General features: G+C 34.7%; 2 protein-coding genes across 4 annotated transcripts; both read right to left on the minus strand.

Annotated features, from left to right (window-relative positions):
• Positions 1 to 2,614: 2,614 nt before the first annotated feature.
• Positions 2,615 to 8,355, minus strand: LOC107408460 (transcription initiation factor TFIID subunit 12b). Of its 2 annotated transcripts, XM_048477389.2 has the most exons (9): positions 7,383 to 8,354; positions 6,783 to 7,007; positions 5,593 to 6,192; positions 5,400 to 5,474; positions 4,867 to 4,945; positions 3,954 to 4,018; positions 3,699 to 3,734; positions 3,374 to 3,624; positions 2,615 to 3,066 (listed from the first exon to the last, which is right to left on the minus strand). In XM_048477389.2, the coding sequence occupies exons 1-8, from the start codon at positions 8,172 to 8,174 to the stop codon at positions 3,442 to 3,444; spliced, it is 2,055 nt and encodes a 684-aa protein (XP_048333346.1). In that variant the 5' UTR covers positions 8,175 to 8,354; the 3' UTR covers positions 2,615 to 3,066; positions 3,374 to 3,441. The 2 variants fall into 2 exon arrangements, with proteins under 2 accessions (XP_048333346.1, XP_048333357.1); XM_048477400.2 differs by lacking the exon at positions 3,699 to 3,734 and having other exon boundaries at positions 7,383 to 8,355.
• Positions 8,356 to 9,170: 815 nt separating this feature from the next.
• On the minus strand, positions 9,171 to 24,066 carry LOC107406981 (uncharacterized). 2 transcript variants are annotated; one of them, XM_016014198.4, is made up of 17 exons: positions 23,506 to 24,053; positions 22,506 to 22,905; positions 22,341 to 22,415; positions 22,160 to 22,222; positions 21,856 to 22,065; positions 20,105 to 20,683; positions 19,219 to 19,974; positions 17,320 to 17,604; positions 16,721 to 16,876; positions 14,645 to 15,069; positions 13,381 to 13,855; positions 12,731 to 13,066; positions 11,358 to 12,138; positions 11,185 to 11,240; positions 10,238 to 10,720; positions 9,695 to 9,733; positions 9,171 to 9,589 (listed from the first exon to the last, which is right to left on the minus strand). In XM_016014198.4, the coding sequence occupies exons 1-17, from the start codon at positions 23,877 to 23,879 to the stop codon at positions 9,404 to 9,406; spliced, it is 5,679 nt and encodes a 1,892-aa protein (XP_015869684.3). In that variant the 5' UTR covers positions 23,880 to 24,053; the 3' UTR covers positions 9,171 to 9,403. The 2 variants fall into 2 exon arrangements, with proteins under 2 accessions (XP_015869684.3, XP_024925441.3); XM_025069673.3 differs by lacking the exons at positions 9,171 to 9,589; positions 9,695 to 9,733; positions 10,238 to 10,720; ... (4 more) ...; positions 14,645 to 15,069; positions 16,721 to 16,876 and having other exon boundaries at positions 17,314 to 17,604; positions 23,506 to 24,066.
• Between the last annotated feature and the right edge of the window lie 325 nt (positions 24,067 to 24,391).

Here is a 24,391-nt window from a genome sequence, read left to right on the forward strand (position 1 = left end):
ATCTATCTCCAATCGAGGCTGCCTCTCTCTCTCTCTCTCAAAAGGATATCTTCCTAAAATCCTAAATCCCTAATTTAGACAATTAATTAAGACTAATTTTGATAATTAATTAAGAGAAGAAGTGTAAAAAACACAAAATGCCCTTGTGTAAATATCATGTGCAGAGCACATGTTAAATCTGTCAAGTTTTTAACAAAAAAATGTAAAAGGGATCACTAATGCAAGTTTGGAATGCAAAATGGTAGAAAAAAATTCTTTAAAATGTAAAGTATCAATCCTAGTAAAATTTAGAATGCAAACATGCTACTTTTCCTTATTATTTTGTTGAAGCATTCTTTGACCGTGTATAATTATTGCTTTATCATATCTTATTAATAAAGTTTAGACAAAACCATCAACAAAAGTTTTTTTTCCAAAAAAATATCGTTATGTTTGATATGATAAATTTAATAATTCAAAAACCATTAAAAATGCTTTTACATCAAATATTACTATGCTATATAATATCTAATTTTTTCACTAAATGGTTTAATTTTTAGGAGACTTGCGGCACTTGCCGCCCCGTACATTTTTTTTTTTTTTAAGGATTGCATGCTATCGTATCTTCTTTTTTTTTTTCTTAGGAAAAAAAAAAGTTAGAGATTTCACCATTAATTTAATTTAATTTGTTATGGAGGTTAGGAAAAAAAACAAACACTGGATATGTGTTTTCAATTAATTAAGAGTTGGAAAATTTTGTAAGAATAATATTTTTTATACATAATATTCATATATTTTGCAAGAGCAATATTTTTATACATAATAATTGTCCCCCTTTTTTTTTTTTTTCTTTTTTTTTCTGATTGTTCCAATGAAGTTTCGCATTAATTCAATTAATAAGCGGCTAGCTATTATATATAACAACTTTTTTTAAAAAAAAAAAACAAATTTTGGTCAGGTATCACATATAACAACTTAAAAATTCAAAAAACAGCTGGTACTTCTAGTGATAAAATTAACCAACATATTCAGGTTCAAAATTTTAATTTTAACTTCAACTTTAGCTTGTATAAAAGTTCCCCTCAGAGTTGTAATTTAAAACCAAAAAGTCCAAAACACCATTGAAATATATATATATATATATATATAGATTACATAATGTAACTTGTAACAATAATTGATCTAAATAATAATTAGAATATATATATATATACATAGATTACATAATGTAACGTGTAACAATAATTGATCTAAATAATAATTAGAATGTAGAATTATTTGTTAGCTTTTTTTTTACAATTTTAAAGTGGAAAATCTCAAAATTCAGTTCACATTAATTTTAAATTTGCGTCAAGAACTTTTTTTATTTCTTTTTTCATAATGTAGCTAGCTAGGTAGAATGGACGTTTATTTTCATACTAATTAAGAAATTTGAACCACCCTCTTTAGAATAATAGCTTGATTCATTGGTAATGGTTAAAATTGATAAATGGAATAGGTTACTGTATTTGTCTAAATTCTCAACAAGATTTTTTTTTTTTTTTTTTTTTTTGGGGGTGAAATAAATTCTCAACCAGTTGCTTTCGCTCTAATAAATGGATCCACTAATTGAGGACTTGGATGATTTGATTGAACCAATAGTAAAATCCTTGAAATAGATTCATCTCATGAGTCAAAATACTAAGAAGGTGGCAGTCAAGGAATTGGGTGGTCCACGACTAATAACAAAACCTAAGGGATAGGGTGGCACACATATTATAACCAGTTATTTTACCTAATGTATTATATATGTGTGTGTATATATATATTATATTCCCATCTCTATTTCTGTATTTCTTTACAAAATCCAAATAAAAAAATAGACATCGCTTTTGATATTTTTCTTGCTGTTCAAAGTTCAAAAGGAGTACCGTGCTGAACACGCCGTCCCAAGACAGAATGAGAAATTGATGCTAGCTGGTTGAGAGTAAGGTAGCAAACATTGGCCATGAATATTTGTTGAATTTAAAGTTATTTTATAGTAGTCCCTAGTGTACCAAATCGAATGCATGTATTTAGACAGCATAAAATCTAACCCATTCAACCATAGGGATGGCAAAAATCCTTTTTAATTCCATCCTCGTGGGAACCCATTCCTAATAATATAAGGATTTCTCAATTAAATAAGGAACGGAATAAGATTGCTTGTCGTGTATTGGAACTAATTGCACGGAATAAGATTGCTTGTCGTTTCGTGGATTGGAACTAATTGCACACGGAATAAGATTGCTTGTCGTGGATTGGAACTAATTGCCTGCCCCGGCTTGAGACAGGAGTTGTATAAAACTACTCATATATATACATATTTTGTTATATTTTAAATATATATTTATACTTTTTTATAAACTTATATCTATATGATATATTCATATTATTTACAATATGTTTAAATATTTAAAATATATTTTTAAATTGATTTTTTTATTCTATTCAACGCATAAGGATACAAGAACCAAATTCTTAAGGGGCCCAAAAAAAAAAAAAAAAATAGTTGGTTCCCTATCAACCTCAATGGAATATTTAAGCTACACTTTGTTCAAACATTATTATATTTTACTGAAAAATTGGGTCCAATCCAAATGTAAATCCAGCAACAAAGAGTAAACTGAGAACCATAATGAGGCCCCAATCCATGCATTTGTAAAAATAACAAATCAATATAAATACACCCCAAGGATTAGTTAATTACTATACAAAAGCCTTCCCCCAACTGTTTGTGGATAAAGATGCATAGAAGATTCAGGTCCAGAACATGAGTTAACACCATGCCTATATATAATAGATTAGACTACATCATCATCATCATCAGAGTCCATCCCATAAGAATTTCAGCATGCGGTTAAATAATTTGAGCTTTTGATGAGATGACCTCCACCGTTTAGCTTAATAAAAATGATCATAGAAATTCAAAGAAAAATGATTTGAATATAGTAGATGGTAAACTGATGTTTGCTATATCCACTTAATTCTCATGTCTTAAATACTAAAGTAATTACAGCTTCTGCTTTCATCAAATCCAAGATATAGATATGCTATTGCTAACACAACCTGCCAAACAAAAAAGAACAGTTTAAAACGTAAAATTTAGCATGATAATACTTCCAGTCAATACCAACAAAATACTATAGGACAAATATATATATATATATATATATTACAAAAGAGAGACTAAGTTACATCTAACAAGATTTAGATATTAATAGGATTACATGAAGATCTCTATTTTTGGCGTGTGTGGTTTCTATGGCATAAGAATTAGGACGTGTAACACGTTCTCATAAAGCGGTTTAATCTATTAAACATGTTAGATCCAGACCAAAAGCAAAGAGTTCAGTTCAGTACCGAGGATGCTTACCAACAAGGTCCAGGCAGATGCACTCATCAGCATGGAGAGAATAAATAAAATATGATTATTTGTATAGATTAAAACCGTGTCATTTGCTGCAGCATTTGAGAACTATTTGATTGTGAAACCAACTGCTCCGAACTCAACGAAGGTCTTATTAGGTGGTTCGTACCAACTGGGTTCCCAAGTCCTTGTCTAATCATTTCTTTGGGATTATTTGTATTTGTTTCTGAGTGTGAGGATTCCCTCAGTGTTCGTATCTGACAAAGAGGTTAGTAAACAAACTTTTAATTCCTAGGTTAAACAAACATATGTACAGACAATTCTAACTTACCAGATCCAAACGCTTCTTATGGAGATCACTTGACAACTGCATGTTTTACGATCGAAATATCAAATAGGTCTTTTGAGATAATAATCATATTAAATAATTGACATGGTAGAAAAAATAACTGTATTTATAGAAGAAACTAATCAAACTTAGATTTCCATGCCATAGAAATTCACTTGGCAGTCAAGCATCAAATACAAATTTCAAGTAATCAAAATTTTTGTGTCTCCAAAGATCTTGAAAGAAAACAACACTTACATGTTTATTTTGGTGCTTCCGCTCTTCACTTGAAAATCCTGGAACTGTCAAATGCCAATTTTTTTCTGCAGATTATCCATGCATTAGACGATAAGGTAATCACTCTAATTGCCTCAACAAAAACGAAAATAAGAAAAACAAGTGGCATTACACACTTGTAATGGGATAAATCATAATTCCAATTGTTCACTTACATACAAATAATTATCCATTCTAATTGTAGATATATCCATATAACCCAACTTCACATTCCATCTCTTTAAAGATCCCACAATTCCCTTGCTGTCTGACAATTGTTTATCACTTTTATTTGGTTTAACTCAAAACTCTTTGAAAATCAGGTAAACTAAATTTATACTATCTATTTACCTTAATTTTATATTTTTCTAAGCATAACTTAACGGTTTGGAGGGAAAGCCATTAATATTGACCATAGAAAATATTGAGTTGAACTCTTAAGCAAAAATTAAATCATGGATTAAATGAAATAATGTATGGCTTCAAGGAAACAAATTCCAAGTTAGGGTACAGGAATACTATACAATTTAGGTTAAAGTAATTGTTCCACTTCTGGAAAGCAATATGCGTCTAGAAGTAAAACTAAGGCTAAGCTGGTTAAAACTACACTTGAGAGGGGAGGGGCAGTGGAAAGAGAGGCTTCAGGGTATCACAAAACATGCAAATTTGAAAATTCAGATTTTAACCAGATATGGTTAATAAATAGTACAGCTAAGATATGGCTTTTTTTCTTTTTCTTTTTCTTTTTTTTTTTTTTGGGTCTTATCCTTTTTAATATAGGAACTCATATAAGATCTCTAATTTTAAAGTTCATTTGATTAATTCAACATATAAAAATGTTGTGATATAAATCATAAAAATGAAGAAACAAGCTAATCAAGGTGTTAGCAGATACCTAGGTGTAGTAATAAATCCTTCGACTCTAAAGTTGAAGATTTTCGATGCTTTGCTAAACTGCATGCAAATGTTGTCACCTGCAAATGGGTAAGTAAGTTCGATCTGAACGAAAATAAATAACTCCTCTCATACACAGAAATCATCATGCATTTAAAAATGTGCACCATATAAATCATGCATTAACTAGCTATAATATCATGACTTACAAAAACACAGTGATCTCATATATGTTAATAGGTTCTGTTAAGGAAATGTTATTACAAAAACTAAGCATAATTGCCAAACTGCAGACCAAAGACTCTCAGTTCCATACAGGAAAGCAAATGGCTCATATGAAATCGCTTTTCTTATGCTAACTGCTCGCAGAGAAATCTATACTGCAGCTCTGACAGTAATTGAGAGAGATGCATTAAATGCAAAAACTTTGAGAGAGATGCATTAAATGCCAAAACTTAGTCATTTTGGAGACACATTCACACCTAAGCACATACAAGATGAGTACAGAAAGCTAATCATGTTAATAAGCCTCACAGAATCAATGAAGTCATCAGCAATCTCCAAAAGAAGGTCTTCAACTTCAGGATCCAGCTTTCCCTGTGAATCCACCTAAGCATGCAAAAGCTTATCAACAGTGACCAATCTACATGGGAGTGAACAACATCGAGAAAGATAACTTTGATATACTTTTAGAAAAAAATTAACAGAGTAAAAATACAGGAAAAACCTGTGAAACTAGATCCTGTATCTTCCTTTTCCCAAGAAGTTGATTGGTTGCTTCTGTTCCTTGGCTTGAACTCCCCCCTGGTGTAGTTGTGCCAGATGCAGTAGCATCTGGCTGTGATCCTGTTAAGCTAAGAGATTTCTGGCCTGAGGGTCCAGGAATCCTTGGGGAATGCTGCTGCTGATGCAAGGAAGGTTGTTGCTGTGATTGTTGTTGTGTTGGTTGCTGCATTTGCTGCTGCTGCTGCTGTTGTTGCTGCTGCTGCTGCTGTTGTTGCTGCTGTTGTTGTTGCTGCTGATGCAGCTGTGGATGCCCCATTGGTTGCTGCTGTACAAGCTGCGATAACTGTTGAGGGCTTAGTGCCATAGAACTTTGGTGCAACTGATTGGATGAGGCGAACTGCTGCTGCTGCTGCAAGAGAACCTGTTGCCTCTGATGCTGAAGACGTAATGAAGGTGAGCCAGGTCCAGATATTGGTGGCATTTGCTTCAACCACTGTTGCTGTGACAAAGAGTTCGGCATTATAGCTTGCTGTCCGTTCTGAGCTAACCCAGATAGTGGGTTCATAAATGCCAGTGATGATGACCTTGGTAAGTTTTGAACCTGTTCTATGCCAATTAGATTGGATGCTACAATTGTAATTTAAAATTTTAGCATAAAAACATACATGGAGAAACCAGAATAACTCTAGTACCTTGAAACAGCATACAAATATATGCTACAATTGTGAATTAAAATTTTAGCATAAAAACATACATGGAGAACCCAGAATAACTCTAGCACCTTGAAACAGCAAACAAATATTTTGTCTCCAGAGAAACAGAACAATGATTCTATACCCGGAATGGTAAAGACTAATAACAGAAGGTAAAGGTTGCAAGTTGAAAGAAGGCTGCATCACTCACTTAACAGAAAATCCCTGCACCTCTGGGAATAACACTCACAATTGGGGTCTCTCCTATCAAACCTTAAAACAATGGCCTTCATACGTTTGCCCTAATCAAGTTGCATTAAACATGCTCGGTCCAAACAAAATACCAAGATAATCCCCTTATGAACTCAACTTATAGCAGGATCCATAATAAACACAAGGGTTGGTAAAATAGACAACACTGATATTAAATCAGAGGAAGGAAAGTTAAAAAGATTTCTGAATTACCATATTTAGCAACAAGATAACAAGCCAATAGTACCTGCTGAGATGTAAGTTGGCTTTGCTGTGACAATTGCTGCCTTATTGGGCCCTGATTTGATCGCTGTTGAGCATAAGAGGCAAGAAGAGCCCCATTAGCTCTTAGTTGTGAGTTCAAATTCATAGACCCCATCATCCCCATTGCTTGCATTCCTTGTAAAGCTTGCCCAGGAGAATTACCTGGATGGAACTGTGACCCTTGTACTAATCCTGCTTTTTGCCTAGGCTGCACCAAAATTTTGCTTGGTTTACTAAAAAGATTTTCATTTGAAAAGCATAAATTTTTAATGGTTTTCTAAGTATAGGTCTATAACTATGCAACAATTAGAGTAAAACATCTAAAATCTAAACTACTGATCCAAAAGGACAAAGATAAACAGTATGCAAATGACATTGTTCTAAGCTTTTGTTACAACATCATAACATCCTCAAAGATACTTTCATCATTATTATAAACTGAAAGCTATACAAGTTCCAGTTCCAGGAAAACAAAGAAATAATAGTAATTCAAAACATGCATGCTGATTATTACACAGCATATAGCATTTAAAACCGAAAGATAACAGCAAAATATTATCAGGTGGATAAAATAACTCTATACCGAGGCTAACAGTTGGTTCTGCAAATTGAATTGAGCAGCAGCCGCAGCAGCCGCACCTGACAACATGGGCAAGGGTCCACTTTGCCCCATCAAAGCCGACCTCGACAAATTCCCGGCCCCGATTTGCTGCTGCTGCTGCTGCTGATTCTGCTGTTGCTGTTGATTTTGCTGCTGAATTGCATTGGACCCACCAAAATTCACCTGTCCATACATCCCAGCTTGCTGCCTCATGACACCAAATTGCTGCTGCTGCTGCTGCTGTTGCTGTTGCTGATTCTGCTGCTGTTGTTGAATTTGGTTCATCCGAGACATCGACGGAGACCGCTGCAAGCTTTGTTGGAGCTGGTAACTTGCCATGGGATTGACATTCTGGGTGTTTTGCTGGACCAACGGCTGAGATTGTTGCTGCTGCAGCTGTTGTTGCTGTTGGTGGGGTTTTGAAGAGTAATCTAATCCAACGCTCGAGGCAAGTTGTTGCTGCTGTTGCAGCTGTTGTTGTTGTTGTTGCTGCTGCTGCTGCAATTGTTGAGATTGAGAAAGAGAGATGTTGGAAAGAGGAGGGAGAGGAGGGGAAGAGATTTGAGGAGATTGAGAGAGGGTTGGAGGAGAAGGTACAGGCGGGTTCGTGGAAGAAATTGATGGGTTCGATGGGTTTTTAGGAATCATTGTATTGGTGGCACTGGCCGTTGTTGCTATTGTTTGTGCTGGTGGTGGTGCTGTTGTTGTTGGGTCTATGCTGGGGTTTGCGGATGGTTGGAGGGGTTTTGGAGAAGACGATGCGTTTTCTGCCATTTTTTTTTTTTTTTTTCAAAATTGGGATTCTGGGTTAGGTTCGGCTTGGTTGTACTTGATCCTAATTCATGGCAGAATTGGATTTTAAGAAATCGCGGCTTTTCCGAATTGGAAACCAGTTTTCAGAGTCGGAGAGATTAGAGAGGAAGGGAAGGTTGGCGTAGGGAGGTTGAGTTTGAGGCTGGATGTTGAAGGTCGAATCTGGGTCGTACACGTGGTAGATGAACCCACAAATGTGTGGGCCCACTTTGAAAGAAACTATGGAAGTCAACAAATCGTAGGTAGAATCCGGACCGTTTATCATCGGTAATAAATGATAAAAACTTACAATAAAAAATAATATGTTTATAGTGATTGGTCGTTTTGAGTGTATGATTGTTACGTTTGAATGCAGAGGAATTCTCCTTTTCGGCTTATGATTGGGATTTGGGTTTTGATATTTGGAGGCAGCTCTACACTGTGCTCTCTAACCCGCACACATATGCACAAATATGCCACGTGTTATGAATATTAAAGCACAAAATAAATCTACTTTTATTTTATTTTATTTTATCCCTGCAGGCAACAAATTTACAAGTCTATTTTACTTTTTTAAGAAATTTAAAAGATTACTTTAATAAATATTTTGTGTGATTTCAAATTGATTAAATAAATATTTTATATGCAATGTCTGAATAGATAAACCACTGTTTTTTGTAAAATGTGGCCTATAATTTCAATTTTGAAAAGTTACGTACTTCTAATCATATCTGAAAATGGAAATATGATTGAACATATTAGTAATATATCAAGTGAACAAATCCTATTTAATATAAACAAACTTACTCGTTATCACCAAAAAAACGAGATTGTTCGTTAAGCATATTAAATTAGGGAATTAATGGATTTTAGACAGAGACTATTGAATGCTAGTATTTATTATTTAACGCATGGGCAATGCATAAAAATTACAGGTGAAATTAAGATTTCCTTCCTTATGGTGCAAAAAGCTTGATAGATCATCCGAAAAGTTGCTAAACTCATCTAAAAGTTTTACGTTTCAACAAAAATACAAAGAATAATAATAATAATAATGATGATGATAATATTTTTTGAGAAAACTTATTTTACATACAACAAAATACAAAAATATAAAAGGTAATACGTATTAAATATACAATTTACATTTTGGGCCTTTACTTTCGCGGCGCCGAGCTGTAGGATACCACACAAAACAACTTCACTAGTCACTATAGTAAGGCTGTACTCATTGGATTCGCAAAGAAATGTTCACGGCAAACCAACTTTGATTTGCTGAAGCTGCTTCCGAAGAGTGTTCCTAGAATGAGAGGAGGCCCATTGGATATATATTGATGCATCTTCCTTACATAGATGTGATTATCCAAAATCATCAACTCCAACAATTTTCTACAACTCTGCAACAAATTAAGTGGATGGATTTACATAAATACACAGAGAAAAAAAATACACCTAAGGTTGGCGAAAAATCATCACTATAGATGAGAAATTCGTTGCCATACCTGAGGGTTCAAGACATCCATCCGCCGGATAATGTCATCCTAGAACAGAATTTGGGGGTGGAAAGGAAAATGACGTGAGAAATAATAGTCCAAACTTGCTATAACCAATCAGACAAATTTCTATCAAAAAAAATCTAATATGAAAGCTCACTGAGACAAGTATCAGACCTCGTTTTCTAGTAGATGTGAATTACACAAAAGTTTCCAACAATTTGATTATATGCATATGATAAAACAAACAGGATGAGGGTTACCAAGAGAAAATAATAATAATAATGGTATCTTTGCAAACCAGTAAAAAATTTATCATATGTATAAATTTGAAGCAATTTGCAAAAGACAGCACTTTCTGCAAGACACTGCCAAATTATAGATCTCTAAATGTTATGGCAATGGTGGACACTTTAAAATGATAGCTTTTCACACCACTAATGGGCGGGTAGAGGAACTAGTAGATGAAAATGTGAGACATAGTAGCAAACCAAATTTTACCAACCATGAGTACAACCTATAAAATAAAGCATTGATGGGAAATGTAAATACCTCTAGTATCCCCGGATTTTGCATTACAATTCCAAGGACACGTCTTCTTAGTCCCTTGTAAATAATCTTGTTAATTCTTCCATCTCCATTTATCCAGGGAAATATTGGTACACATAATTCACCAGAAGAAAATTTTAAAGGTTCTTCCTCTTTATCCCCTCCAGGTAAAATAACTTTTTCCAGCATATCGCATTCATGCACATTGCTAGATTGATGTTCGTTACAGACATCAGCAACCTCTTCAGGGAAATTAAGAAAAGTAACTTTATGCACATTATCAACATTCATTTTGGTTTCCCTCTGTGGACAAGCACTGCTAAAATCATTGTTCTCTGAGTGGTTGACAAAATGGCCGTCATCACCTTTGATGGATGTTGTACAGGAAGGCGTTTCAAGCTCTCGAGATATAGTAGCAACTGAGGTCAAAAAATACTTGGAACGGTACAAAGCATCAACAACATGTACAGTATCATAAGCATTAACCTGCAGTAACAACAACCAGAACAAAAATCAACAAAATACTTTTGAAACAGTTGTTTGAAGTTCCCACTGACAAAATTTAAACTCCTAAGCCAGCCCCACTTCAAAAATTTAAAATTTCATAATCAAAAAGCATCCTCAGCCTCCACTTTGAAGAGTCGGCTCAATACATGCTGACAAAAACTTTACCAAAATAAAATTGTCCCCCTATTTTTCAATTCAAATAAAAATAGTCAAGACTGTTGTCATTTGTGTACTAAGTGTGTTAATTAGGGGCCATAATAAAATATGAGGCAGAGATGATAAATACAAGCTGCCATTTGGAGAGATGTACAAAGGCCTGTCAACTTAGTTTTAAGAGGTGTAATGCCATACTGCAGTTATACAACTTGGCAGTTTTATATCCATGTATTAGGGACTAAATAAATAAATAAATAAGCCTCTACCATAAAAAAAAGAAACCTAACCTTTAAGGCTCGTCCAAAAGTTTGGAGCACGTTAATGATAAGTTCTGGCATTTCTCCTAAAAAGAAAAACCAAAATAATTAGTTATGTAATATCCTCATTCCTGAAATGACAAGGAATGCATACATACAGAGACACAAATCACATCCCCAGACAAAAATCATACCACCAATACCTGGCATGTTTATGACCTGGGAAACTTCTTTGATGCTCAAACCTTGGTCACCAGCCTTCTGAATGGCAGTACAAACAGCTCCAAAGACCTCAGGGTTGATGGCACCATATTTTTCTAGATCAAAATTTATTGGTAGCAAATTTTGAGCATAATCTGCCATAGCTTTCCAAGTTGATTCATGGGAATTTTCAGCTAGAGATCCGTTGCTGTCAGAAGAATGAATATGCTTGAAGTGGGTGGAATGAGAAAAACTACTAAGACCTGAAGTATTGTGGAATAACTCATTCCCGCAAACATATTGTTCACCAGCACAAGCATTCTGATCTTTGAACAAATCTACAGCATCAGCTGTAGAAAAGGCTGTCCGATGTATAGAAACCACAATACCTGGAAAACCTTTTTCTCGTCGAGAAATAATTTCACCTTCTGATACCACAAAGGATTTCAGCTTCTTAGACTTAACACCATCAGAAGATTCATAACTATCAATCTTACGTTTTGAGCTTCTCAGATCTTCAGCTTCTCCAACTCCTTCATCTGGCAAGCATGGAGAAATTGACAGTTGACCTGAAGAAACTAAAGCAAACAAATGGAAGACGTCCCCACACTGTAAGTCATCAGTTAGATCAATCCCGCCTTCCATAAGGTCCCTCTCTCTCTCATGCAGCCAATTAGAGAATTTAGTAGCTCTGTCTCCACAATTAGTTGGAAATGATGACTTGGAAATGCTATGCAAAAACTGTTGTGAAAGGGAAAATGGTTGAGTGCCAATACCCCCCACCTGCCAAATTGTGCAGAAATGTCATCAGAAAAATTAATAATAAACAAATAATTGTATGGACTGTTAAAAATGGGAATCCAGAGCAAGTGATACATACGAAACTTAGATGCTTTTGAAAAGAAAAAAAAAAAAGATATGCACAGCGATGTTATTCAGTAATATAAGTAACCATGATGAATTTACAAGTCTTAAGGTGAGTGAACAAGGGACAATTTAGATACAGAAAGTGCTAACATTTTCGAATTACTAATAGTTGCCCTTTACTTCAACAACGAATGGAAAATCCATTTAATGAACACATCCAATCTTCTAGCACCTCAAATCCTCTTTCTGAGGCCATAGTACCAATTCTTTTGGAATAAGCAGCACGCTTTCTCAAAAGTCCAACACGATAAAATGCAAAACCTACTTTAACACCAGAACTGAAAAACGTTGCTCAATTTCCCATAACTGAAGTATTTTAGTTAGATCAAATATGACGCTCAAAAGAGTCTATATGCATGGTTCATACACAGTGAACATTCAATCAAAGATAAATATATATATATATATATATATGTATACATATTTAATTTAAGAAAAAAGAACTGACCATGATTCTCTTATCCCTAAGGTAATTGAAAGCTGAAAATAGATCATGTTCTGAGTATCGCCGCAGAATTTCTGCCAGAAGATTCGGTACTTCAGGCGCTGTAGAGTTACTCAAGAAGACAAGCTTAAACAGCTCTACAGCATTCGAAACAGCCAATGAATTATATATTTGTCTGCTAACATTAACTTCTTCATTTAAGAGCTTAATAAACTTCTTATGAAGTCGTTGACGCCGTGATCTTCGTGTACCAGTTTTCGATGGTTGTCCAGGCTGATTACGAACATCCTCACAGGGAGTTGCTGCGAGATTTTCATTTTCTTCAGATCCTTGAAATTCCTGCAAGCATACATCAATATTAAGTCAACCGGCTCCACAGAAAATGAAGCATAAATTCAGATGACAGAAATTTGCACATAAGCTTGGCTCAAATGGGAGAAACCATCATAAGCATCAGTTTCCATGTAAATAAGTTACTGATAAGGGTGAGTATGAGAGAGAGAGAGAGAGAGAGAGAGAGAGAAGAATCAGTTCAAAATTTTGTAGCAACTGTAAGCTTCAGTAAGTCCAGACTATAAATCATATATATGGAACTTAAGGAAATAAATGAGGTTATAAATAAAGCAAGAAAGTGTAATGGATTAGGGCTTTACATATTCTTCAGCATTCATATTTAGATCTTGCCACTCCTCACGGGAAGACCCAACTCCTCTGGAGGCCTCCAATTTAGCTATCCTCTTGTATCGAAGAACCTCATCTAGGGCAGCTTTCAAGTCACTTTTATGAAAATCATCCCATGATTCTTCCTCAACATGTGTCTCTTGAGTATGCTCACTGCCATCTGAAAACTTCCTGCTAAGAACTCCTCCTAAAGAACCTTGCATTCTGCAAATATCTTTTTCTGGAAACCTGTCTTGGGTCTTCTCCAGGAGTTTCACATACCGTTCACTGAGCAAGTTACAAAGTCTCATCAAAGCTTTTCTAAATTTTATGTTAATTTTGAGTGATGCCATCCTTTTCTTACAGGTACTTGGAGGTGCCGGAAGGTCAGGAAGTGAAGCCCAATCTGTACGGTGAAATTTTGCCCCAAGAGCTGCACGGTATCTAGCATACTGGATCAGCATTTTCCTGAAAGGATAATGTTAATGAACATGAAATGCCATTGGGAAAAACTAAACATGTATGCCAACAAAAGCAATAGTTATCAATTAAAGTCTCCATTGTTTTGGCATGACATATGGTTGTTCCTGTATGGCAGTTATCAAGTATCTGTTATTTTGGCATGAAATATAGTTAAATCCACTTTTGATCAGCTTAAACTTTTCAAAAATTTAGTGTAATCTTAAAATATGGCATGAACACTGTAATTGTCTATCAGAAAGTGTATTTGCATGCATGCCCAATTTCTATCCCATTACTGGACAAACCTACATGTGAGAGGAAGTATTAAGCATCTATTTTATCTGAATTTTTTGTCCTATTATTGGACTAACCTATACATGAGGTTGAGTTGGTTTGAATTACTTGAATCCATATGATATGCATGGATAAAACAGAAAAAAACTAGAAATTCTAAAATATCCCCTTTCAGGTTTTCTCTTTTTACATATATATATATATATATATATAGGAGATTTTTTAATCTGTGGTTTTTACCTCTTCAGGTAGTCTTCTATCTTAACAATATAATTTATCATCATTACCATAACCTTCCATCTTTCAGAGTAAAAAAAAATAGTTATATTGCAAGCGTTACTCAACCAGCCCGAGCAATGGCAGTAGGGGATTAGATATATGGACCTATCCTTTAAGGATCCCATGCTTCCCTCCAGCCGTTCTTTCACAATTGACAAGACTGCTAGCTTTACAGATTAATCTCATGCTATATAATATATTTTATATATTTTATTTTCTTACCTATCAGCCTCCTCTGTCCATGAAAACCTTCTTTGACGTGTTGGCTTCATCTTAGAAAAGGCACACTTACTAATAACAGAATAACACCCCTCATCATCTTCATTTGGTTGAGGTTCCTCAGTTTCTAAATGATCATCCTCCTGAAATAGCGGTAAATTGTTTTTGTTCTTTCCTAAAGGAGAAACTAAGAGATCTTGTTCTTCCACAAATTGGTTCACGGCATCAGGTATTGTTGCACATCTCTGCTCATTCAACTGCCCAGTTGCCTCATCAATTTTTCTGAACTTCACTGACCTCACTTCTGGAGATCTCTTCCTTCTCCGTGAAGATGAACCTCTTTTAGTCTTAACTGGTTGAAAGTCACCCCCTTCACCTTGAAATCTATTAAGACGTTGTTGGCGCTTATCATAATACACACGAAGCACCTGCAATTGGCAATTAAGAGATTAACATGCATAACTCACAAGCAAAGGGTTAAAGAAAAGATCCTCCTATAACGGTTAGGAAAATCAGCAAATAACCAGTAATGACCATCAAAATAACCATTAACAACTCAAAAAAGAAACCAGAATTCATGACAATAATTGACCATATATATTAGCAAGCACCATTCAGTTATAAATAAACCATAAAATCCTCAGCAGGATTATAAGCAGCAGTAAATCAGGACATAATCTTATATACCACATTCTCAGCAGGGAACTTCAAAATAAGAGTTCCCCCCCCTCTTTTTTAAACTTCAGCAACAAATTCAACATTATTCTATTCTACTTTTCAATAAAAGTTACATCATTCCACATGGTTAAATCTACAACAAAAAATTTTAAAAATTTTCATTATCACAACTTACCAAGTCAGGAAATTGGCTTGGAAGGATTGATAAACTGTACATCTTAGGGTTTCACTTACTACTTTATCAATTCACATAAGATAAGGTTTGGTAATTCATCATCCAAAGCCATCAGTGAAAAGTATAACTCTGTCAATTTAGATGATCAAATTTGATCACCTGTAGAGTCCACAACATGGTCTTCTTCAACGATAGAAGTAAAGAAAAAACAGGTGCATACCTAATATATATATATATATATGAAGCTCTGCCTTGAATCAAAATTAAATTGAGAAAAGACATTCAAACCCTTAAAATTCTTGGTTATGCAAGATTAACACAACAGGAGCACAATATTAGTTAAACACCATGCATAATTTAGCAGACAGCAAACTTAACAAAAAAAGAGAGGCACTCAAATACTGAATCTTTCACAGCTTAGTTGATAATCCATTACAAAGGGTACATCTTGCTTAAAAAGTAACTCTAAAGTCAATAAATCCAAGTGATTTAAAAGTTACAAAGTGGTTTTAAAAAAATAAAGTGCGTAAAGCCAAAAAACACGTTAAAAAAGAACAGCAAAACAAATGAATGAACCAATGGAAAAATGATTTGGTACAAATGTAAGGCATGAAAAGAAACAGTAAAGCCCTCATGTCCTGAAGTTGAAAGTCACTGACGCCATGGCAAAATGCTGATATGGCTTTAGATAAGTCAAATCTCAAAGACAGATTCCTTTAACTGATAACTAGTCGGTGAGATCAGAAATTCTTTGTGTTGGAATAACTTGGTCATCAAATAGGCCACCATCAAAAGGACTCTCCTTATTTTGAACCAAAGAGCAAGCACCCAAACCAAATATTTCTTACCCCAAAAAAAAAAAAAAAAAAAAAAAAAAAAAAAAAAGTCTAATTTGTTACAATGCTAATTCTAAGTTCCAATTTTTAGTCAAGTAACAAGATTTCAGATTTGCTTTTAACCAGCATTTTGTACATGTCTTTACTTTAAATAAACCACTACCAACTACAGTTTTCTAATTTCATGCATGGTTAACATTTTTGACAAACAACCAGAAGTTACAGCCATTTAACTGAAAAAAAAAAAACAACAATCCTTATCCTCAGGCAAACTTCTCAATATATATATATATATATATATTTATTCGATAAACGCATATCAGTTCCAAGGTGGTATATATAATCTACTAACATTCAAAATCATGTCAGCACATAATATTTGTATTTAACCTGCTCTAAAGTCAAATTCAGATCCTTTGCAATCTTTCCACATTGTTTATATGAAAGTTTTTCACTTAGATCACCCTCTGTTATGCGTTTCAAGAGCTCTGCGCGCTGATCAGCTGTCATAACTCGAACTGAAGCCCATGACCCCCAAGAAAATAGCTGCAAGGAGAAAGATAATAGCAAAGATATAGAGGGTCAGACAATTCTGCCTAGGCAAGTCCCTCGGAAGGGTGCTTCATGTAAAAGGCAATCTAAAAATTACAAATACATAGTGAGTTTTGAAAAAGCAGGATAGCTCCATTAGTCAACAAGAAAAAAGGAGTACTATAATAGGTAAGCAAGCACTTACCATGAATTTAGCTATAAAGTTTCTCACTTAAAAAAGAATTGAAATCAGTAAATGGTGTAAAAAACAAAAATAAAACATACCCTAGGCATGAATGAAAAAAGTATAGATAAAGAATCTCAAAAACAGAGAAGAATTTAAGTGTAAAATATGCTTAATTAGGAGTAAGCATTAAACTTTGAGCTACAAAAATAATAAATTAAAACACTCCGTAGACAATCGTTAAAAATGAGGAAAAAATTACTACAGCTCATACCTCATGAACAGCAGATCCAGGGAATGCATGCAAAGCAGCTTTTGGGTGAGCAGCTGCATAAGCATACTCTAGAGTTTGCCAATACTCATTAACGGCTTCTCTGTTTGACAAAATAAAGTCATGCCTGATTCTTGGGCGAAGATCAAGATAACCAAAATTCAAAGATAGTGCATGCTTTGAAATCGGTTCCTCTATATAAGGCTTTAGCTCCATTGCATGTGTATAGGTGGATTGCAAAACTTGGACTCCATCTTTTGGATGCTCATCACTAATCATCCGAATCAACTACAAATAACAATTTGTTAGGCATGACAATTGTAAACATGGAATATGAGCATAGAATGAACCAATTCAGGTATGCTATCAAATACAGAAGGGTACAAGAAACACCCTATATATATAGCCCATGGTTGTGACCTGTGGCAGGAGGGGAAGAGGGTTGTTTCGATCAAGAATACAGTTTATATGCCACATGAGCTCATCAAAGAGAATTGAATGGAAATAGAGATTATTCAATCTAAAAAGAGCAGAATACGGGTGAGGAAAAACTTATTTGAGAGCTTTGGGAGTGTAGAGTTTAAAGCCATCAAACATTCTATTTTTATTGCTGTCCCTAAATGATCTATTAGTCCATCTAATGGAAGTGTTTATTTATTAAGGAGGGAAGGAGGAAAAATAGAAAAAAGAGTTAGACAGAGAATCATACATTGCTGGTTATCAATTGTTCCTCTCGCTGCACCAGGAATGTATCATAATCTAGATTAACTATGAATCAAAACCAATTAAAACTCAATAATAGCTAACCGAAGTTAAAAATACTCAACCTCCAAAAGGAAAAAAAGTTAAATGCTTCAATACTGAAGCAAATCCAAATTATCAAAACGTAATAACTCAAACAAAAGTTGTTGAAGTGTGTTATGTTGACCTCAAATACATAGTTGAATCCATTTCTTATCAGCTTAAATTTTTCAGATTGATAATAATATTACATGATATAAGAGAGGTTATCTATTTAATCTTGTATCAAAATCTTGTGAATCCTCATTTCCGGTAATTAATTTCTTTTGCACAAGCAAAGCCCAAATCTAGTCACCATGTCTGCAGACCTCTACGGATTAGGGAGTCTGTTGACTTTATTATGTTGACCTGATATATATAATTGATTACATGCCCTATCAAGTTAAACTAAAAATGAATGATAACAAAAGTAAATTGGATTTGGTTACAACTCTGAAACCAATTAAGTTACCTTGCATAACTATTTCACACACCTAAGCACCCAATATTGACACGAATATATTTCATATATGTGTTGGATGTAAATATTTATGCAATGCATACAAAAAAATAAAATTGTATAATATATTGTAAAAAAACTACTTAGTATTAAACTAATTTGAACCAAAGACTGTCACTTTGGGATCAGTAAGTTTCAGTTAAGAAATTGGATTCATCTAGATGCAAATGAGCCTCACCTGTATCCTGTTAAGTCCACACAGATTCAACTTATAAAAAGTGGTCAAACAGTTTAAAATGGAAGCACTGATTGAAATCTGATGAACATTCTTAAAGATGGATGAACCTTTGAAAGTTTAAATGGATGAACTGACGAAAAATGGCAGATACTCTGACAGATAGACTAAATGTATATAGGGCATGTAATACATGATAATAGGTTAGGATCAAGATGTAAATGAAGTGATACTAGATTAGGAAAGAAGAAAAAAGAGAACAGAAGATTATAGAATTAAGCATAGGATGAGAATTCTTTACTCTCTCAAAACCATCATGTATTTATATCATTAAAATAATTGCAATAAAAACAATACTCTTATTAATATATATACTATCATAATAAAGAACATTATACGACTCACAGAAACCAAAAAATAATTATACCTTTATCCGTCGTAAGATGTCAATAAGCAACGAAAGCCTTCCAGTTGCACGGGTATCCATGAGAGACTTGTATTCCTGAACAGAGAGGTCAGATAGATGCAAACCCATCTTACACTTCTTGATCATATCATCAAACTTTTGAGTGGATCCAACAACTTGTAAGAACAGCTCAACCGGAATGGCCCTAATTGCTGCTTCTAGGGAAAACAATTTACTACTACTATGAGGATTGCTTAGCTTGTTGACATGTTCCTTAGATGATAAAGAATTATTAGAAACTTCAGAACTATAGAGATAATCCCAAAGGAAACAATGTAAAAGTTTTGCACGAATCATTTTTGCCAGAATAAAGCCATTAGTGCGCATAGCTTCCGATTTAACTGCTCGGTCATCTGAATTGGCATGGTTCTGAGTTCTCTGAATATCATCTAATACAGGAACAGATTCATTTTTCTTCCACCGGGATGAGCATGTCCCACGACTTTGAATCTCAAAAGACCTCTGTCTATCGTGAATTTCAGAAACTAGTTCGGGAGATGGCCTTTGAATGGATGGATGCATAACTACCTGAACCGTACGGCTATGGCCAAAATTTGTGACAACAGGGACACTGATGCTCCTAACTATGCAATTTCCTTGTTGCTGAAGTTTGTTTACAATTCGGTCAACAGTTTTCCTGTCTGTTGTTGTGCACTTGTCCTTCTCAAGACTCACAAGCCACTTATACAGCTCGCCTCGTAAAATGAACTTCTCATTCTACCAAAAAAAAAAAAAAAAAAAAAAGAAAAACAAAAGGAACGGTGACAAAGCTCACAAAAGAGTAGATAAAACAGAAAAAAATTATTTATAGAAAAAGAGCCATAAAGGAAAGGGTGATGAAACAGACCTGTAACCGCTCAAGTATCCTTTTCTCCCTCCGAGAACTATCCACAGTCAACGACAAACATGGATACCTCGGGTATGACCCAGAAGAAACTGGCTTCAACATAGGGGGTGGTGTTTCTGATGAAGTAATATTTGTTTCCGCTTCTCTACTCACTAGATTTAGTTCAGGCTCAGAATATATATCTCTTGGCTCAAGAATACACTCCTGGGAATTGCCAGGACAAGGAAGCAAAAGGCTCGACTGAGTATCCACAGGGGATACATTAGAAAGGTCAATGTCAGTTTTTCTACTCTCCATTTCTTCAGATGTAACAGTATCACCTTTCAAAGTTAAAGGCTCATTCTCTGGACGGGTCTCCACTGAACTGTCAAGAGTATCTAGATTGCAAACGTGCACATTAGAAACTTTATCATCATTGACTACATTAGCCAATTCAGAATTGCGTTTTCCAGATGTCCATAGTCGATATACTGCAGTTTTCTTGTGGTTTTCTGCCTGCAGATCCATTCCAAACCTAGAGACCATATTAAAAAGTCGGTTGTGGTTCTTCTTGTTGTCAAGCCCAAGCCTCCTGCAGACCTGTTTGTAACAGATACAAAATTTCAAGATAGTTATAGTTAAATTATTTATGCATTTGAGAAAATGTATCATGCAAAGAAAGCTCTAGACATACACCTCTTAAACAAAAAGATGTTAAGTTGCCAACTTATCATCAAGCCAAAAAGATTAAGCATGCCTAACCATGTATATCAAGATAAAACAATAGACAGTTAACACTCACCCTTACACGTAAGCGTGTTCAATATTAAAAATGAAATCAGGCTTTACACATGTGGCTCTATAAATTAACAAAAATGCAAATTAGCAAAGATTCAAATATAAGATTGATTACATAACTAGACTTTGATACCACGTTGAATTTCCATAAATATAAATACTTAAATTGTTAGGAAGTAGGCCTAACTACGTACACAAGCTAATAAAATGGACAATTAACCAAAGAGGAGAAGAAGGGAAAAAAAGAACATATATACCACCATATACTTAATCCAAGAATCCAATAAATCAACTTTAGTACTACATCCCAAGACACACAACTACAAGGTAACTAGTAGTTAATGCAGTCTTATATTGCTAGTCAATAAAGGCAAGGATGCAAGACTATTTGATTGATGCATGGACTATATCACAACTCTAGTTCTTACTCCATCGAAAACTTTTTGTCTACCAGCCTTAAGAATGAGTCTAGCTGAAAGATTTATAGCATTTGAAGCTTTACATATATACACGTACTGAAATATCATCCTCCTATTTTTCTTGATCCTTCCCCATGCATTTTTTGATGCAGTGTAGAACATAGAAGGCACTTAAATTTTCAATGTTCCCCACAACACTGTCAGTTCTACTTCTCAAGGACACTCATGCGGATCAAATCAGCAATATTAGGCATCTTAGGCACCCTTAGTGCCAGTATGAGTGAATGATGCTACAATTTAAAGGGATCCTTTCATCATGTAGACTAGATGTTGGGTTTCATATGTTTGACTCCACTGATCTCAACAGTTTAGATTTAATATAAGAGCTCGATGCCAATTTCATATGTGATAGAGAGCAAATATAGACATTAAAAAAGTGTAAAATAAAATTTATGACTAAATATAGAAAGCTAACCAAAATAGACTAAAAACCACAATGGCAGCATGTTTACATATTAAAGCAAAGACAAGAAATCAATGCACACATCCACACACCTCCATGAAAGTCAAGCCCTCAGATCCAGCAGCATCAATCATATCATAAATTTGATGCTCAATAGGAAGTTCCATAAGCTGACTGATGGCTTGACATTTCTTACCAAATCTCAACTGTTGTACCTCACAGCCATCACCTACACATCCAAGAGCTTTTGGCTCAAAACTCTTTGGAGAAAACTGTTTAAGCATACGGAGGCAACATTCAACCTGCCCAAAGTGCAATGGAAAAATCAAGTTTTGACACATGAAATAACCTGAATGATCCTTGTTCCTAAAAGGCCAAAAATTAAAACCAAGTAACCTTATCATTCACTTTAGCCTGAAACTCCTCCACAATATGAGCATCTTTCAACCTGGAACGAACCTGGAGAACAAATTGTAGGAACAATGTCATGAGAACAATCCAAATAACCAACTTACGAAGTTGCTAAGTTGAGAATTCAGAGATTAGAGTATATAGATGACAAAAAAAATAGTTTTACCCTCCTCCACTCCTTATGTCCTGCAGAAGATCCAACATAACCTAGCTCTTTCTTAATATCTGCAACAACAAGAACCTTCAACAACAAAATATCATGGAACAAAATTAGCATATTTTAAAATCAATATGGCTTAAGTTATAAATACAAGCTGATAACAAGATTAACCTTGCCATTGGCTTTTTCAAGTAGATCGCAGACTTTTTCCATTGCTGGCAGGTAATCCTTAACCAGCACATCCTCTTTAACCCTATTGCCCGTAAAACCATCTTCATTAGTAGTACTTCCATTAACATTCTCAAGAACTTCAGGAGCATGTTCTTCTTTGGTGATCTCCAATTTTTGTTGAGATCCCAAATAATTAGCATACCGAGATAAGTACATTAAATTGGTAGTTACACTTGGACTGTTTCTTGACTCCCCTTCATCTAGAGCTTCTTTAGTTTTTACAAGTGCAGCTTGCCTCACTATTAACCCTTGACACTCAAGGTTCTTAGCTATATAATGGAAGTTTCTCCCTTCTATGCCAAATTCTTTGGCAAGTTGATTTTGTGTAATTCCATTTTTTCTGCCAAAAAAATAAAAAATAAAAAGCCACAACTATAAACGTTCATTTGCAGTCACTCTACAGTTCTATGCGTACGCAAGTGCATTGGTGTCTGTGTGAGAGAGAGAACAAGAGACAAGTAAATAAACAACACAATCCAACAACAGCAGGAGTTTGCAATAGCCTAGAATCATTACGTTTCATGTTAGTCTTACGAAATATCACCTCATTTCCATATAATTATTCAAGTTTAAATACCAATTATACAGTCAGAAATCCAATTAAAATTGTCTAATCCATCATTACAATATTTGGAATTCTTGGGAAAAAGAAGGAGCCATTTTTTCATCCACAAGACCAATGACGCACATAATCATTGATTCACTAATTAAACACGTGCTAACTTCGAAATCAATAACCTAATCGAGCATATAATTTCCAAATTACTGCCATTTGTTATATTTACAATATTACACCCAAATTTGGAGTCCTTCCAACTACCTATCCATGCTACGATACTAGCTAATCATATCCATGAAGTAAATTTCAAAATTCAGATATCAGAAAACCAGGAAAAGAGTCTTAAAACTCGAAGACTAAAAAGCGAATAGGAAAACGAACCGAGCAGTAGCAAGGCGTTGGAGGGAGCGTCGCTGCTTCTCAGGTATGCTGACATTGGCCGAGTGGACGTTGTAGAGCCCCAGAAAGTTGTCCCTGAGACGCTCTTCGGCAACAAGCTTCAAATTGAGTTTCTCGGCGTCTTGGAAAGACTGAATGGAGAGGTCGGAGGCGCCATAGCACGCCTTGTTGGCTTGGAATTGGATAGTGGGAACGCCGAGGAGACCGGTCCATACGGCTTGCTTCAGTGCCGGAGAGAGGTCGAGGTTGGCGGAAGAGAGGGAGGGGTTGAGCCTGGACCATAGAGTTCGGAGAGAGACACCGGCTTGGCCTTCCAAACAGATTTCTTCCAACGCGGAAGATATGATCGAGTCCATGCTATAAGCATATACGGAATCGATTCTCACCTTCCTGTTTGTTTCTATAGAAAAATAGGCATTGATTTTCTCATATCGATTTAGAGAGCGCGGATGTTTGGAAAAATAGGTTGAACCAAAATAAATAAATCAATAAATAAAAATCAGTAAAAATTAGTGCGGTGTCGTACGGCCGATGCCAACCGGCATTATTTTTTATTTTATTTTTGAGTTTTGACTTAACTAATTGCATTATTAAGGCCCCATGTCCATTAGCAATACCAATATAATCAATCATTTTTTTTTGGCATTTCTATCATCAAAAACATAAAAAACTGCATATTTTGTTTTCATTATTAATTTATGTATTCAAATAAATAAATAAATAAATAAATAAAAATATATATATATATATATATCAAACACTTTATATAAACTGTTAAGATAGAGAGAGTGGTTGATTTAATATTATATCATAATTTCTTACTAACATTACCTGAAAAAATTAATCAAAATAACCAAACTTTGACACA

Source organism: Ziziphus jujuba, chromosome 1, assembly GCF_031755915.1.
Source record: "Ziziphus jujuba cultivar Dongzao chromosome 1, ASM3175591v1".
Taxonomy (NCBI): Eukaryota; Viridiplantae; Streptophyta; class Magnoliopsida; order Rosales; family Rhamnaceae; genus Ziziphus; species Ziziphus jujuba.

Excerpts from the sequence above, each read along its gene's own strand:
- LOC107408460 (XM_048477389.2), bottom strand. The coding sequence starts at position 8,174 with ATGGCAGAAAACGCATCGTCTTCTCCAAAACCCCTCCAACCATCCGCA. Across the intron at positions 7,008-7,382 it reads AGAACCAACTGTTAGCCTCG|CCTAGGCAAAAAGCAGGATT; the intron begins GTATAGAGTTAT and ends ATTTTGGTGCAG. Across the intron at positions 4,946-5,399 it reads CTGATGACTTCATTGATTCT|GTGACAACATTTGCATGCAG; the intron begins GTGAGGCTTATT and ends ACCCATTTGCAG.
- LOC107406981 (XM_016014198.4), bottom strand. The coding sequence starts at position 23,879 with ATGGACTCGATCATATCTTCCGCGTTGGAAGAAATCTGTTTGGAAGGC. Across the intron at positions 17,605-19,218 it reads ACATCTTACGACGGATAAAG|TTGATTCGGATGATTAGTGA; the intron begins GTATAATTATTT and ends TGTTATTTGTAG. Across the intron at positions 9,590-9,694 it reads TGGATGTCTTGAACCCTCAG|AGTTGTAGAAAATTGTTGGA; the intron begins GTATGGCAACGA and ends AATTTGTTGCAG.